The sequence below is a fragment of the Oncorhynchus clarkii genome, chromosome 31 (genome assembly GCF_045791955.1).
Source record: "Oncorhynchus clarkii lewisi isolate Uvic-CL-2024 chromosome 31, UVic_Ocla_1.0, whole genome shotgun sequence".
NCBI lineage: Eukaryota > Metazoa > Chordata > Actinopteri > Salmoniformes > Salmonidae > Oncorhynchus > Oncorhynchus clarkii.
The window spans coordinates 35,698,705-35,715,255 of NC_092177.1; the positions used below are offsets into that span (position 1 = coordinate 35,698,705).

The 16,551-nt window shown below is 43.2% G+C and overlaps 1 protein-coding gene across 1 annotated transcript; it reads left to right on the forward strand.

Moving 5' to 3' along the window:
• Positions 1-7,481: 7,481 nt before the first annotated feature.
• LOC139391245 (leukocyte cell-derived chemotaxin-2-like) lies at positions 7,482-10,690 on the forward strand. The gene is made up of 4 exons (XM_071138893.1): positions 7,482-7,634; positions 7,869-7,980; positions 8,264-8,415; positions 9,325-10,690. The coding sequence occupies exons 1-4, from the start codon at positions 7,595-7,597 to the stop codon at positions 9,489-9,491; spliced, it is 471 nt and encodes a 156-aa protein (XP_070994994.1). The 5' UTR covers positions 7,482-7,594; the 3' UTR covers positions 9,492-10,690.
• The last annotated feature ends 5,861 nt before the right edge of the window (positions 10,691-16,551 follow it).

Here is a 16,551-nt window from a genome sequence, read left to right on the forward strand (position 1 = left end):
CGTTTTACTGTGGATATAGATACTTTTGTACCTGTTTCCTCCAGCATCTTCAATAGGTCCTTTGCTGTTGTTCTGGGATTGATTTGCACTTTTCGCACCAAAGTACATTCATCTCTAAGAGAGCGTACACATCTCCTTCCTGAGCGGTATGATGGCTAGGTGGTCCCATGGTGTTTATTCTTGCGTACTATTGTTTGTACAGATGAATGTGGTACCTTCAGGTGTTTGGAAATTGCTCAAAATGATGAACCAGACTTGTGGAGGTCTACAATTAATTTTCTGAGGTCTTGGCTGATTTCTTTTGATTTTAAAAAGGCACTAAGTTTGAAGGTAGGCCTTGAAATACATCCAGAAGTACACCTCCAATTGACTCAAATGATGTCAATTAGCCTATCAGAAGCTTCTAAAGACATGACATAATTTCATGGAATTTTCCAAGCTGTTTAAAGGCACTGTCAGCTTAGTTTATGCAAACTTCTGACCCACTGGAATTGTGATACATGGAAGTCTAAATTAAATATTCTGTCTGTAAACAATTGTTGGAAAAATGCACAAAGTAGATGTCCTAACCGACGTGCCAAAACTATAGTTTGTTAACCAGAAATTTGTGGTGGTTGATAAACAAGTTAATGACTCCAACCTAAGTGTATGTAAACTTCCGACTTCAACGGCATGTAAACATTATTAAGTGAATGAGAAACCATAGAATAGTACAGAAAACAATATATACATATGAGATTACTAATGCCAGATAAGTAAACATTAAGTGACTAAGATACCGTAGAATGTCACGCCTGCTCCCGCTCTTCCCCTCTCCAGCATTGCACACTCCTGCTATCATCATTACGCACATCCCCCGTCATGCACATCCCCCCCGTCATGCGCATCAGCGATTATTGGACTCACCTGGACTCAATCACCTCTTGTCATTACCTTCCCTATATCTGTCTGTTTCCCCGCTCTGTTCCCTGCTTCTGCATTGATTGTCATATGTCCTTGTATACCCATGTGCTGGCTCTGTTCCTGTTTTGTTTTATGTCTGTTCCTGATTAAGTGTTTGACTCCCCGTACCTGCTTCTCATCCCAGGCGTCGGTCCTTACAGAATACAGCATATACATATGAGCTGAGTAATGCAAAACATGTAAACATTATTAAGTGACTAAGATACCGTAGAATAGTATAGAATAATGTATACAATGGGGCAAAAATGTATTTAGTCAGCCACCAATTGTGCAAGTTCTCCCACTTAAAAAGATGAGAGAGGCCTGTAATGTTCATCATAGGTACACTTCAACTATGACAGACAAAATGAGAAGAAGAAAAATCCAGAAAATTACATTGTAGGATTTTTAATGAATTTATTTGCAAATTATGGTGGAAAATAAGTATTTGGTCAATAACAAAAGTTTCTCAATACTTTGTTATATACCCTTTGTTGGCAATGACAGAGGTCAAACGTTTTCTGTAAGTCTTCACAAGGTTTTCACACACTGTTGCTGGTATTTTGGCCCATTCCTCCATGCAGATCTCCTCTAGAGGAGTGATGTTTTGGGCTGTTACTGGACAACACGGACTTTCAACTCCCTCCAAAGATTTTCTATGGGGTTGAGATCTGGAGACTGGCTAGGCCACTCCAGGACCTTGAAATGCTTCTTACGAAGCTACTCCTTCGTTGCCCGGGCGGTGTGTTTGGGATCATTGTCATGCTGAAAGACCCAGCCACATTTCATCTTCAATGCCCTTGCTGATGGAAGGAGGTTTTCACTCAAAATCTCACGATACATGGCCCCATTCATTCTTTCCTTTACACGGATCAGTCGTCCTGGTCCCTTTGCAGAAGATCAGCCCCAAAGCATGATGTTTCCACCCCCACGCTTCACAGTAGGTATGGTGTTCTTTGGATGCAACTCAGCATTCTTTGTCCTCCAAACACGACGAGTTGAGTTTTTACCAAAAAGTTATATTTTGGTTTCATCTGACCATATGACAATCTCCCAATCTTCTTCTGGATCATACAAATGCTCTCTAGCAAACTTCAGACGGGCCTGGACATGTACTGGCGTAACTTCTTGCGTCGAGCAATCCCGTATCCGGGAGCGTAATCATAGCCTCAAGCTCATTACCATAACGCAACGTTAACTATTCATGAAAATCGCAAATGAAATGAAATAAATATATTGGCTCACAAGCTTAGCCTTTTGTTAACAACACTGTCATCTCAGATTTTCAAAATATGCTTTTTAACCATACAGTGCCTTGCGAAAGTATTCGGCCCCCTTGAACTTTGCGACCTTTTGCCACATTTCAGGCTTCAAACACAAAGATATAAAACTGTATTTTTTTGTGAAGAATCAACAACAAGTGGGACACAATCATGAAGTGGAACGACATTTATTGGATATTTCAAACTTTTTTAACAATTCAAAAACTGAAAAATTGGGCGTGCAAAATTATTCAGCCCCCTTAAGTTAATACTTTGTAGCGCCACCTTTTGCTGCGATTACAGCTGTAAGTCGCTTGGGGTATGTCTCTATCAGTTTTGCACATCGAGAGACTGACATTTTTTCCCATTCCTCCTTGCAAAACAGCTCGAGCTCAGTGAGGTTGGATGGAGAGCATTTGTGAACAGCAGTTTTCAGTTCTTTCCACAGATTCTCGATTGGATTCAGGTCTGGACTTTGACTTGGCCATTCTAACACCTGGATATGTTTATTTTTGAACCATTCCATTGTAGATTTTGCTTTATGTTTTGGATCACTGTCTTGTTGGAAGACAAATCTCCTTCCCAGTCTCAGGTCTTTTGCAGACTCCATCAGGTTTTCTTCCAGAATGGTCCTGTATTTGGCTCCATCCATCTTCCCATCAATTTTAACCATCTTCCCTGTCCCTGCTGAAGAAAAGCAGGCCCAAACCATGATGCTGCCACCACCATGTTTGACAGTGGGGATGGTGTGTTCAGGGTGATGAGCTGTGTTGCTTTTACGCCAAACATAACGTCTTGCATTGTTGCCAAAAAGTTCAATTTTGGTTTCATCTGACCAGAGCACCTTCTTCCACATGTTTGGTGTGTCTCCCAGGTGGCTTGTGGCAAACTTTAAACAACACTTTTTATGGATATCTTTAAGAAATGGCTTTCTTCTTGCCACTCTTCCATAAAGGCCAGATTTGTGCAATATACGACTGATTGTTGTCCTATGGACAGATTCTCCCACCTCAGCTGTAGATCTCTGCAGTTCATCCAGAGTGATCATGGGCCTCTTGGCTGCATCTCTGATCAGTCTTCTCCTTGTATGAGCTGAAAGTTTAGAGGGACGGCCAGGTCTTGGTAGATTTGCAGTGGTCTGATACTCCTTCCATTTCAATATTATCGCTTGCACAGTGCTCCTTGGGATGTTTAAAGCTTGGGAAATCTTTTTGTATCCAAATCCGGCTTTAAACTTCTTCACAACAGTATCTCAGACCTGCCTGGTGTGTTCCTTGTTCTTCATGATGCTCTCTGCGCTTTTAATGGACCTCTGAGACTATCACAGTGCAGGTGCATTTATACGGAGACTTGATTACACACAGGTGGATTGTATTTATCATCATTAGTCATTTAGGTCAACATTGGATCATTCAGAGATCCTCACTGAACTTCTGGAGAGAGTTTGCTGCACTGAAAGTAAAGGGGCTGAATAATTTTGCACGCCCAATTTTTCAGTTTTTGATTTGTTAAAAAAGTTTGAAATATCCAATAAATGTCGTTCCACTTCATGATTGTGTCCCACTTGTTGTTGATTCTTCACAAAAAAATACAGTTTTATATCTTTATGTTTGAAGCCTGAAATTTGGCAAAAGGTCGCAAAGTTCAAGGGGGCCGAATACTTTCGCAAATCACTGTAGCTACACAAGCATTTGTGTAAGAGTATTGATAGCTAGCATAGCATTAAGCCTAGCATTCAGCAGGCAACATTTTCACAAAAACAAGAAAAGCATTCAAATAAAATAATTTACCTTTGAAGAACTTCGGATGTTTTCAATGAGGAGACTCTCAGTTAGTTAGCAAATGTTCAGTTTTTCCAAAAATATTATTTGTGTAGGAGAAATCGCTCCATTTTGTTCATCACGTTTGGCCTAAGAAAAAACCCTGAAAATTCAGTCATTACAACGCCAAACTTTTTTCCAAATTAACTCCATAATATCGACAGAAACATGGCAAACGTTTAGAATCAATCCTCAATGTGTTTTTCACATATCTATTCGATGATAAGTCATTCGTGGCAGTTGGTTTTCTCCTCTGAAGCAAATGGAAAAATACACGCAGCTGGAGATTATGCAATAATTGCAACGGAGGACACCAAGCGAGCACCTGGTAAATGTAGTCTCTTATGGTCAATCTTCCAATGATATGCCTACAAATACCTCACAATGCTGCAGACACCTTGGGGAAATGACAGAAAGTGTAGGCTCATTCCTTGTTAAAAGAGCGCCCCCTATATCGAAGAAGTTAAGCAGGGGGACACGTCTGGCACTGCAGGATTTGAGTCCCTGGCGGCGTAGTGTGTTACTGATGGTAGGCTTTGTTACTTTGGTCCCAGCTCTCTGCAGGTCATTCACTAGGTTCTTGTGATCATTTTGACCCCACGGGGTGAGATCTTGCGTGGAGCCCCAGATCGAGGGAGATTATCAGTGGTCTTGTATGTCTTCCATTTCCTATTGCAGATTCAGTCTTCCCAGCCTGGTGCAGGCCATTCATTTTTGTTTCTGGTGTCCTTTGATAGCTCTTTGGTCTTGGCCATGGTGGAGTTTGGAGTGTGATTGTTTGAGGTTGTGGACAGGTGTCTTTTATACTGATAACAAGTTCAAACTGGTGCCATTAATACAGGTAACGAGTGGAGGACAGAGGAGCCTCTTAAAGAAGAAGTTACAGGTCTGTGAGAGCCAGAAATCTTGCTTGTTTGTAGGTGACCAAATACTTATTTTCCACCATAATTTGCAAATAAATTCATTAAAAATCCTACAATGTGATTTTCTGGATTTTTTTTCTCCTTTTGTCTGTCATAGTTGAAGTGTACCTATGATGAACATTACAGGCCTCTATCATATTTTTAAGTGGGAGAACTTGCACAATTGGTGGCTGACTAAATACTTTTTTGCCCCACTGTAAATGTGATGAGTAATGCCAGATATGTAAACATTATTAAAGTGACTAGTGCTCCAGTCTTTAAAGTGGCCAGTGATTTCTAGTATATGTCTATGCAGCAGCCTCTAATGTTTTATGATGGCTGTTTAACAGTCTGATGGCCTTGAGATAAAAGCTGTTTTTCAGTCTCTCGGTCCCAGCTTTGATGCACCTGTACTGACCTCGCCTTCTGGATGATTCCGGGGTGAACAAGCAGTGGCTCAGGTAGTTGATATACTTGATGATCTATTTGGCCTTCCTGTGACATCCGGTGCTGTATGTGTCCTGGACGGTGGATGGTTTACCCCCCCCCCCCCCCCCGCCCCCGGTAATGCGTTGGGCAGACCACACCACCCTCTGGAGAGCCTTGTGGTTGCGGGTGGTGCAGTTGCCATTCCAGGAGGTGATAGAGCCCGACAGGAGGCTTTTAATTGTGTATCTGCTAAAGTTTGTGAGGGTTTTAGGTGACAATCAAATTTCTTTAGCCTCCTGAGATTGAAGATGCTCTGTTGCGCCTTCTTCACCACACTGTCTTTGTGGGGGGTCCATTTCAGTTTGTCAGTGATGTGTATGCCAAGGAACTTGAAGCTTTCCACCTTCTCCACTGCGGTCCCGTCAATGTAGATAGGGAAGTGCGCCCTCTGCTGTTTCCTGAAGTTCACGATCATCTCCATTGTTTTGTTGACGTTGAGTGAGAGGTTGTTTTCCAGGCACCACAGTCCCAGAGCCCTCACCTCCTCCCTGTAGGCTGTCTAGTAATCGTTGATTATCAAGCCTACTACTGTTGTGTCGTCTGCAAACTTGATGATTGAGGCGTGCATACCCACTCAGTCATGGATGAACAGATATCCCTCCCGCAGAGGGGGAGCGGTATAGAGGGATTGATGGGGGGTGGGGTTTAAATTCGTAAATTATAAGGCAGCAGCCCGACTCCTTCCTAGTCTCTAATGTGAGAGACTGGAATGCGTGTGCCTTATGGAGAATCTACCTCAGAATTGTAACGTGCAATACTTTGGGACATTCTCCAGCCAAAATGGTCGTAACAATGACAGATGGAATATGAAATGAATGTTATTTTTGCTATGTTACTGTTAAAGGGAAATGTCACAATTGTTCAACTTCATTTTCATCATCTCCAGCACCACCCCAATATCAACATATGTGAAAATTACGTGTTTCTATGTTCTGTCATCATCGGTGTGCATCCTGTGATTTTAACCAATTATGATTAGGAATTGCCCACAAATTGTCTACTAATTGGTTCATTATGTCATTGGGAACACTGATCTTATGAAGTTGAAACATTTTGAAATGTCCCTTCAACCAGGTGGCAGCTGGCTTCTTTTTTCTCTTTGTAATATGTTGAGATATTACACATTATGCAAAAGGTTAACTTCACTTAGTTGCTTAACTTGGAGCAAAAGTATGTGTCCTTCGTTATCTTCGTTATGACCACAAAGCTTTATCCACAACCTACACTTCTCTCCGTTAGATTTTGGTTTTGGAAAGGGTATAAAAAAGACACCACTCTCTTACCTCTCCAGGTACAGACTGTCAGTATTACATGTGCCCCAGGCACACTGTTTTACCATTTTCTGTTCACTTCTATCAGAGAAAGGAAAAGTATCCCAGCCTGTAGCCCACAGAAACCATGAGGATTTTTTTCAAGGGTCAAGGGTCAAAAGGGTCAATTATGTAAAACTCATTTGTGATACCTTTGATGGTTTCTTATAACCAGGTGCTTTACATACTAACCAATACACTTGAACATTAACAGGTCAAAGACGGCCATTATGTGTTTTTCTTTATTATAATTTGGTATTATTGTATAATGTACACCATGTGTTAGGCACTTTTTCTGTTATAAAGTTTACGTTTATTCTCTATTGGAGTATATTCATTGCTTAAAGTGATAGTTGACCCAAATGTCATAATTTGTCAACCTTTTTCTGTATTTAAAAAAAAAACCCAATCAGAGTATTCTGAACAAACCTTATTTGCCAAGAAACAGGTGAAGGTCAGGGACAGGCTTCAAGTTTCAAGTCCAAAGAAATGTTTTATTGGATGTTCCTTCTCGACAATGCAACAACAATAAAACATTATAAAATATAAGAATTTTGAACATAAAGTCAATTAACTAGAAGAATAGAATAAACATTTTAGCATAACACCACCTGTTTACCCTGCTGTCCACCATTTTGTTCTACCAAATATATGTTTTTCTGGATTTCACAAAGTAAACAAAGTATTTCCAAATTCAGGGTTTCCTACTCTGATGAAAGAGTGTGAAACAAGGGTGTGCAATTTGGGAAAGTTGAACTTCAACCGGTATTTAAGCACAGACATTATGCAGTCAGAAACACAGATGGAAGCTGAGCAAGAATTTCTTGTAGATTTTCTCCATGAGTGAAAGCATCATCTAAGGCTTTACCATGAAGACTGCTGTTCTTTTGTTTACTGTGGTGCTCATAGGTAAGAATAACCAAAAATGACATATATTCATTCAACTATTAGGTCAATCCATTGCAATATCAAATCAAGTAGCTGTCCAGCTCGCACATGCAATTTGGTTGGTTCTGGATGCAGTTTGTGTTCAATATAATTTTGGCATTTTAATATAAATACACTTAAATAGTTTAGTAGAAAATATCAGCATAACAGGTTTTCCTCCTTAGTCATTATATCTGTGGTTCATCCCATCTCTAGCTGTGTTGTCAGAGTGTGAGATGGTCAAGTTTGGTCAGCTGTGCAGCGACAACTCCAGTAACAGGAGGAGGACAGGGGACAGATGGGGACAAGGACACCACGGCGCAAGCAGGTATGGCAAGTGTGTGTGTCTGTAGTATTTGTGGCATGCATTTTGATGTATCAGTTTGGTTTTATATTATTTTACTGTGCGCAATTTACCTCATACTTTAGTTGATAAGATGTTAACCACATTCCATGACAATGATTGAAATCTAAAAACCCATTCATTCAATATTAATGCTCTTACTGTATACAATACAAGAAATAAAACATACCATAGTGTTGCGAATCAGATACTCTCTGAATACTTTGTGAACCCCCCAGCTTTAATACCCTTTCCTATCTATGTCCAGAGGAGGCCGTGCGCATCAGGGTCTGGACATTGTGTGTAATGATGGGGCCACAGTGTACGCTCCATTTGACGTGAAACTCAACGGGAAAGTGATCGTGTACACAGACCCGAAGAAGGCAGCCATCAACGATGGGATCAACCTCAGTGGAGAAGGTCAGTGTCTATCCTAAATCAATTTTTTTAAATAACCAAGATAAATAGTTAAGTTAATGCTATGCTTGTAAATATGCACTGTATTCCGATGGAACTCCCTAAAAACCAACCACTTCACTCTGTGATTGTCGTAACAGGTTAGGAAAGCATTTTCGCTACTCCTTTTCTTTTGTAACAGTATTTTTATTGGAATTTCACAATTTTCACCCATATTAAGAGATACAACAACAGAGACAAAGTACACAGAAAGAAAACAAGAAAAACAGCACCCACTTACACATATCTACGCATATAAATATATATACATACATACACACACACACACACACATACATATATATATATATACATATACACACACATACACACATACATACATACACACACCCATACATATACATACATACACGCGTACGCACACACACACATACACAACCATACATACGTACACCATTTTCCTCTTCCCGCTCGGTGCTTCTCTCACCCCATCACCATCATTGCGTCTCTCAATACATACATTTTAAACAAACTTACAAACAGGAATTAAACAAAAAAAGCTCAGTTTAAACCAAGAAGTTAGGTTCCACACAGGGAACGTGCTACTCCTTTTCTTAACTTTAACTTCATTCTCCTAACCTGCTACATTACTTCTCCTTACCTGCTGTGTAAGTTCTCCTAACCACTAAGAAAAAATCACTTTTGATCATGGCTGTATTGAAGTGGCGTGTTTTTAGGCTGTCCCGTAACCCAATATTCTGGCTCTGTTGTGTCACTGAGGTATACGAGCAACTAATATGTCACATGGCGGAATGGATATTGGAAGAATAATGTGGCATATAATTGGGTAATGGTTGAATCAATTGTCTAATTGATTGATTGACTGACACTGTGGTTGTCTCTGTTTTCTAGGTCTGTGCTTTAAGCTGTTCTACGTAAAGCCTGACAAGTACTCTGGGGTGGTGAAGAAGGGCCAGAGGATTGGGACCATGCTGATCATGCAAAGTGTCTACCCAGGGATCACTTCTCACGTCCACGTCCAGATGTGTGACAAGTCTGACCCCACCAAGTTCTTCTAATGGAGTCCCTTTTGACCTCTCAATCAACCAATAACATGATTGTAATCATTGGCCAATAGATGGGCTTACTGTGTTTAAAAATAATAATTTGCTTATTGTTATAAACATTTTTATTACAGTATAAAATACATGCATGCTGCACATTTCTGGAATAAAGTTTTACATTAACCCTATAAGCATCAGGGGTAAATTCATATTTTTTTATAAATCCTTTTATGCAACTAGTTACAGACATGAAAATAGACAATGATTTCTGTGTTAATATATAATTTCTGTGGTATATATATATATATATATATATATATATATATATACTCTTTTTGTATACTAGTTGTACGTGGCTCATCTGACAATGTGTACTCAATAGTAAACTGTGTAACAACCCTGTACCATGACTAGACAGTGGAAAAAAACACCCATCTCTTTAATAAGTTCTTTAGACAATAAAAGCTAATTTACCAACATTTCTGAAAATTTGAAATGAAACTTCTATTGATCAAAATAACTGTTTAAAACATGAAAAACATACTAAAATTGTCACGTTCGTCGTAATGATGAGACCAAGGCGCAGCGTGATAAGAATACATTCTTCTTTAATTAACGAAAAACACTTAAACAACTGTGACGCTATGCTAAACCAAGTGCTGACATGCAACTACACATAGACAATAACCCACAAAACCAAAATGGAAAATGGCAACCTAAATAGGATCCCCAATCAGAGACAACGATAAACAGCTGTCTCTGATTGGGAACCAATTCAGGACACCATAGACCTACATATACCTAGACATACCAAAACCCCATAGATTTACAAAAACCCTAGACAAGACAAAACTCACATACCACCCTCGTCACACCCTGACCTAACCAAAATAATAAAGAAAACAAAGAAGACTAAGGTCAGGGCGTGACAATTTAAAAAAATTTAAACATTACATTTGACTATAAATGTGTTAAAATGTAAAAATATATGCATATTTTGGGGAATTTAAACCATTAGCTTGTGTTACAAAAGGTTAATAAAAGAAAAAGTGTTACTGTTTGACAGAAAATGTAATTTTGCCATCATTTCCAATTTGGGGTCAAAAATGACCCATGTTGGTGCATTTAGGGGTCAAAATATGTTGGTACTTTTGCGGTATTAACAACAAAATAAATACACCATAAATCATTCCTAATAAATAATGTGTATTTTTGTATCTGAGCCTCCGTTTTGGATTTTTTTCATATTTTTGTCTCAATAAAAACAACGGCGTGGCTGCGCAACTTGTGTTCAGGAAACATTTTTCCAGTGCACTAAACAACCTAATATTCTGAGCATGTGATACTTTACACAACTAAAACCAAACAAATTTAGCGCAGCCAGTAAGGCAATGTCGAGCTCAAGTGGAGGTGGAAGGGAACGAGGAAGTAGATGTGCTAGCTAAACAGTCCCTTCGAAGAGAGGAAGTGGAGGTGCCAATGAACAAGGCGGCTAAGGGACTGGTATGGAAACTAGTGGTGCAGAGATGGTAGGAGCAGTGAAGCAGAGGCACTTAGGGCAGGCATCTATTCCAAATACAGAGGAATAACAAACTTAGGGTTAGAAAACAATTACATTTTCTGCAAAAAATGATTGACCTAATAAAGCATACGTGGTCGGTTGTTGTTTTGGTCAATTTTTGTTGAGTAAGGCAGCTCCAAAATGCAGCTGTTTCAACCTCGCTCAGTGCTTTATGTGGTGGATGGGCGGACAGAGAAAGTACAGAGCGTAGGCGTCTTTGATCTTCTTTGGTTGTGTGTGATTTGCTCAGGGTGCTGTCATTCACAGGGACACTACGTCACCACAGCATCTGCTGGGAGAGCTAGCTAGCAAAACCCCTCTTCGGTGCTCCATTGATTTACAGTAGAAGTAGCCGCCCAAGAAAGCCCATTGTCATTGGCCACAGATAAATCAACATCTAATGCCCGGTAACTTTGTCAACTTCATAGCTAGCTAGTTGTTTACCACACACTGTTACCACGTCTTGAAGCTAGGTATCTTAGCTAGTTGAAACATATCTACTAGCTTAGCTAATTCAGAGCAAATGATTTTCAAACATAGTGTTATGAAGGAAATGTAGAGATAAATGTATTGGTGCTAATTAGCCACCTAAATAAGGTTATCCATTCAAAATAAAGCAAGCTGGAAAAGAAGATTCTAGTCGAGTGGTTGGTGGTGGATCATAGAGCAATGGCTATTGTTGATGTTTGATGGCAGACTGTAATACCGATGGAACCATATGTAGAAGAAGGATTAGTTATAAATGTCTTTGATGGAACTGGAACTGTGCAATATATGAAGCGAGGGAATAGTGTTACAGACATTGCATATTGTTAATTAACCAGGCCCCTTTGTGTCACAATATTACAGACCGATTACTAGTTAGTTAACTCTATAAAAGTATGCTCGACTACCGTGGTCTTTCGTGCAATAAGAGCTAAAGATATAGGACGTAGCCATAAACTGATCATAACCCAAATGTTATAACGTTTGTGTGTGTGGCTCCAAATAAGTTTTTGAGATGAATTATTAGAGCATTCAATGTGTAGCCAGTGCAGTGTACTGGTTTTAATGCAAATGAGCTTTGTTGATTGACTTTGCCCCACCAATATTTTCAGGTTAAATTCAGCACTGGACAGGAGGTAAAATGGTATTGAAAAAAGAGGAGTAAACTAACATTTAAATTAACCTGGTTAAGAATAGGAGTAAACTGACATTTAAATGAACCCCAACCCTATAACTCTTTTAGATTTTTGATGAAAGCATTTTTCAGAATAATATTATTACTCTCTCTCTCTGCTTCTTCAAATGTGTTGCTGAAACAATCACTGACCGACTTCCTGTTCTCTCAGTGACAGTAAGGCAGAGAGGCAAAGTTTGACTGACGCCACAACTCAGAGAAAAGCTCACTTCTGTCACAACCCACTGGGCACAGCACGTCATTTCAACATGGGATAATTGGGTAATATTTGGTTGTGACGTTGATCAATGAGATTACAACCTATATTAATCCACTCAAAAAGACAGCCAAAAGTAAGTTGAATTTCCAATGTGTTATCACTATGCTTTCAACTATCTAAAAGCACAACCAAATTCCTATCGATAAACAATGTCTGATTTTTGGTTTAGCTGTCACCCAAATGTCTATCACTGCGCTTTCAACCATATAAAAGCACAGCAAAGTTTAAATGGGAATACAGTGTCAGCTATTTTGTTTATTTACACACAGGTTTAATATTAAATCAATGTGCAAGCAGAACCAAATGACCTGGATTGCAGTTGAGATTACATTAAAGCACATTGTTGTCACGACTTCTACCGAGGGTAACTCCTCTCCCTGTTCGGGCGGTGCTCGGCGCTCGGCGTCGCCGGTCTACTAGCCACTACCGATCCCTTTTTCTTTTTCTGGTTGTTTTGTCTGTGTTCCTTTTCACACCTGGTTTTATATTGCTTTAATTTCTGTGGGTATATAGGGCAGCTGTTACCTGCCGTAATTCGTGCAGGATTAGACTTGTGTGTATTGCGTTCGATGGTATTTGATGTTTGTTGTTTTTTTGCATTTACGCACGTGTATGTAAAGTGTCGGAACTGTGTTAGTTCCTCCGTGTGTTTGCACGATTATTCGAGAGCGTAGTTTTGGGATTTTTGTTCTGTGCCATTTGCATTGCTGGACTATTATTAAACACGCTCCTCAGACATCCCTGCTCTCCTGCGCCTGACTCCTACACCTCTCACCAAGACGCATGTTATCACAGAATCCTGCACCAATATAATTATGGAGTCAGCAGGAGCGGACGCACTTCCAGGGTCCGTGGAGGAGCGAGTTCAACACCACACGGCAGTGTTACACCGACTGGGGACCGCCATGGATCAGGTGATGGCGACGATGGAGAGATGGGAGAGAGGTGGCCTTCCCACACCGTTATCAGCTACACCCCAACCAGTACCACTACCCTCTCCTTCATTGCCTGAGCACAGTGGAATTCGACTCGCCCTCCCGAGGGAGTATGATGGGACGGCGGCCGGGTGCCAGGGCTTCTTACTCCAGATGGACCTATACCTGGCGACCGTTCGTCCGGCTCCTTCGGGGGGTGAGAGCGTGAACGCCCTCGTCTCCTGCCTCGCAGGTAAAGCCCTGGAGTGGGCCAACGCGGTGTGGAACGATCCTGACTCGGCGAGGGACCACTACCCAGAGTTCACCCGCCGCTTTCGGGCCGTGTTTGATCACCCACCTGAGGGTCGAGCGGCGGGTGAACGGCTGTTCCATCTGAGGCAGGAGAGGAGGAGTGCTCAGGACTTTGCTCTAGAGTTCCGGACCTTGGCCGCTGGCGCGGGATGGAACGACAGGGCCTTGATCGATCACTATAGGTGTAGTTTGCGTGAGGACGTCCGTAGGGAGCTGGCCTGTAGAGACATCACCCTGTCCTTGGACCAATTGATCGACATGTCCATTCGGTTGGACAACTTGCTGGCGACCCGCGGACGTCCAGATCGGGCTCTGTCAGTTTCATCTCCCAGCTCCACCACTCCAACACCCATGGAGCTAGGAGGTGCTTCAGCGAGGGCGACCGGAGGAGGGGGCCTTTCCTGTGCCAGCTGTGGTCGCAGAGGGCACACTGCTGACCGGTGCTGGGGAGGTCCCCCCGGGAGTCGAGACGCCAGGCCGAGCACTGCCCGGACACCTCAGGTGAGTCGGCACCAGGCTCACCCAGAGCCCCCTGTTGGTCACGTGTATGTATGGATTGTTTTTCCTAAATTTTCCCCTCTTTCCCGGCATAAGGCGCTAGTAGATTCAGGCGCGGCAGGGAATTTTATTGACCGCGGTTTAGCGAACAGGTTAGGGATTCCCCTTGTTCAGCTGGATAAACCCTTCCCAGTGCACGCCTTAGATAGCCGACCATTAGGGTCAGGGCTAGTCAGGGAGGCCACGGCTCCACTGGATATGGTTACGCAGGAGGGTCATGAAGAGAGAATTAGTCTCTTCCTCATTGATTCTCCTGCGTTTCCGGTGGTGTTGGGGATCCCCTGGTTGGCCCGTCACAACCCCAGGATTTCGTGGCAACAGAGGGCTCTACAGGGGTGGTCGGAGGAGTGCTCAGGCAGGTGTGAAGGAGTTTCCATCGGTGCTACAACGGTGGAGAGTCCAGACCAAGTCTCCACCGTGCACATTCCCTCAGAATATGCCGATTTGGCTATCGCCTTCTGTAAAAAGAAGGCGACCCAATTACCACCTCATCGACGAGGGGATTGTGCGATAAATCTCCTGGTAGGCGCTGCACTTCCCAGGAGTCACGTGTATCCCCTGTCACAGGAGGAGACGGTGGCTATGGAGACATACATATCGGAATCTCTGGGGCAGGGGTTCATTCAGCCCTCCATCTCACCTGCCTCCTCGAGTTTCTTTTTTGTGAAGAAGAAGGAGGGTGGTCTGCGTCCGTGCATTGACTATAGAGGTCTAAATTCCATCACGGTGGGGTATAGTTACCCGCTACCTCTCATTGCCACGGCGATTGAGTCATTTCACGGAGCACGGTTTTTCACAAAACTGGATCTCAGGAGTGCATATAACTTGGTGCGTATCCGGAAGGGAGATGAGTGGAAGACGGCGTTTAGTACCACATCCGGCCATTATGAGTACCTCGTCATGCCGTACGGGTTGAAGAATGCTCCAGCAGTCTTCCAATCTTTTGTGGATGAGATTCTCAGGGATCTGCACGGTCAGGGTGTGGTGGTTTACATCGATGATATTCTGGTCTATTCCGCTACACGGGCCGCGCATGTGTCTCTGGTGCGCAGGGTACTTGGGAGACTGTTGGAGCATGACCTGTACGTCAAGGCTGAGAAATGCTCGTTCTTCCAACAGGCCGTCTCCTTCCTTGGATATCGCATTTCCACATCGGGGTTGGTGATGGAGGATGACCGCATTGCAGCCGTGAGTAATTGGCCGACTCCAACCACGGTAAAGGAGGTGCAGCGGTTCTTAGGGTTTGCCAACTACTACCGGAGGTTTATCCGGGGTTTTGGGCAGGTGGCTGCGCCCATTACGTCACTGCTGAAGGGGGGGCTGACGCGTCTGGGGTGGTCGGCTGAGGCGGACAGGGCTTTTGGTCGCCTGAAGGCTCTTTTTACCTCGGCTCCCGTGCTGGCGCATCCGGACCCCTCTTTGACATTTATAGTGGAGGTGGACGCATCCGAGGCTGGGGTTGGAGCCGTGCTCTCCCAGCGCTCGGGTGCGCCACCGAAGCTCCGCCCCTGTGCTTTCTTTTCTCAGAAGCTCAGCCCGGCGGAGCGAAACTATGACGTGGGGGATCGGGAGCTGCTAGCTGTTGTCAGAGCCCTGAAGGTGTGGAGACATTGGCTTGAGGGGGCCCAGCACCCTTTCCTCATCTGGACTGACCACCGTAATCTAGAGTACATTCGGGCAGCGAGGAGACTGAACCCTCGTCAGGCAAGGTGGGCCATGTTTTTCACCCGATTTAGGTTTACCATCTCCTATAGACCAGGCTCCCAGAACACTAAGGCAGACGCACTGTCCCGACTATATGATACGGAGGAGCGGGCCATTGATCCTGCGCCCATCCTCCCGGCTTCTTGTCTAGTGGCACCTGTAAGGTGGGAGGTGGACGCAGACATTGAGCGAGCATCGCGTGTTGAGCCCACTCCACCACAATGTCCAGCGGGACGGGTGTATGTTCCGCTGGAGGTTAGAGACAGGTTAATTTGGTGGGCTCACACATCCCCCTCCTCTGGTCATCCGGGGATTGGGAGGACGGTGCGATGTCTTAGTGGGAAGTACTGGTGGACCACTTTAGCCAAGGACGTGAGGGTTTATGTGTCCTCCTGCTCAGTGTGCGCTCAGTGCAAGGCTCTTAGGCACCTGCCCAGAGGGAAGTTACAACCCCTTCCCGTTCCACAGCGGCCTTGGTCACACCTGTCGGTTGACTTCTTGACCGATCTGCCACCGTCACAGGGCAACACCACAATCCTGGTCGTTGTGGATCGGTTTTCTAAGTCCTGTCGTCTCCTCCCTTTGCC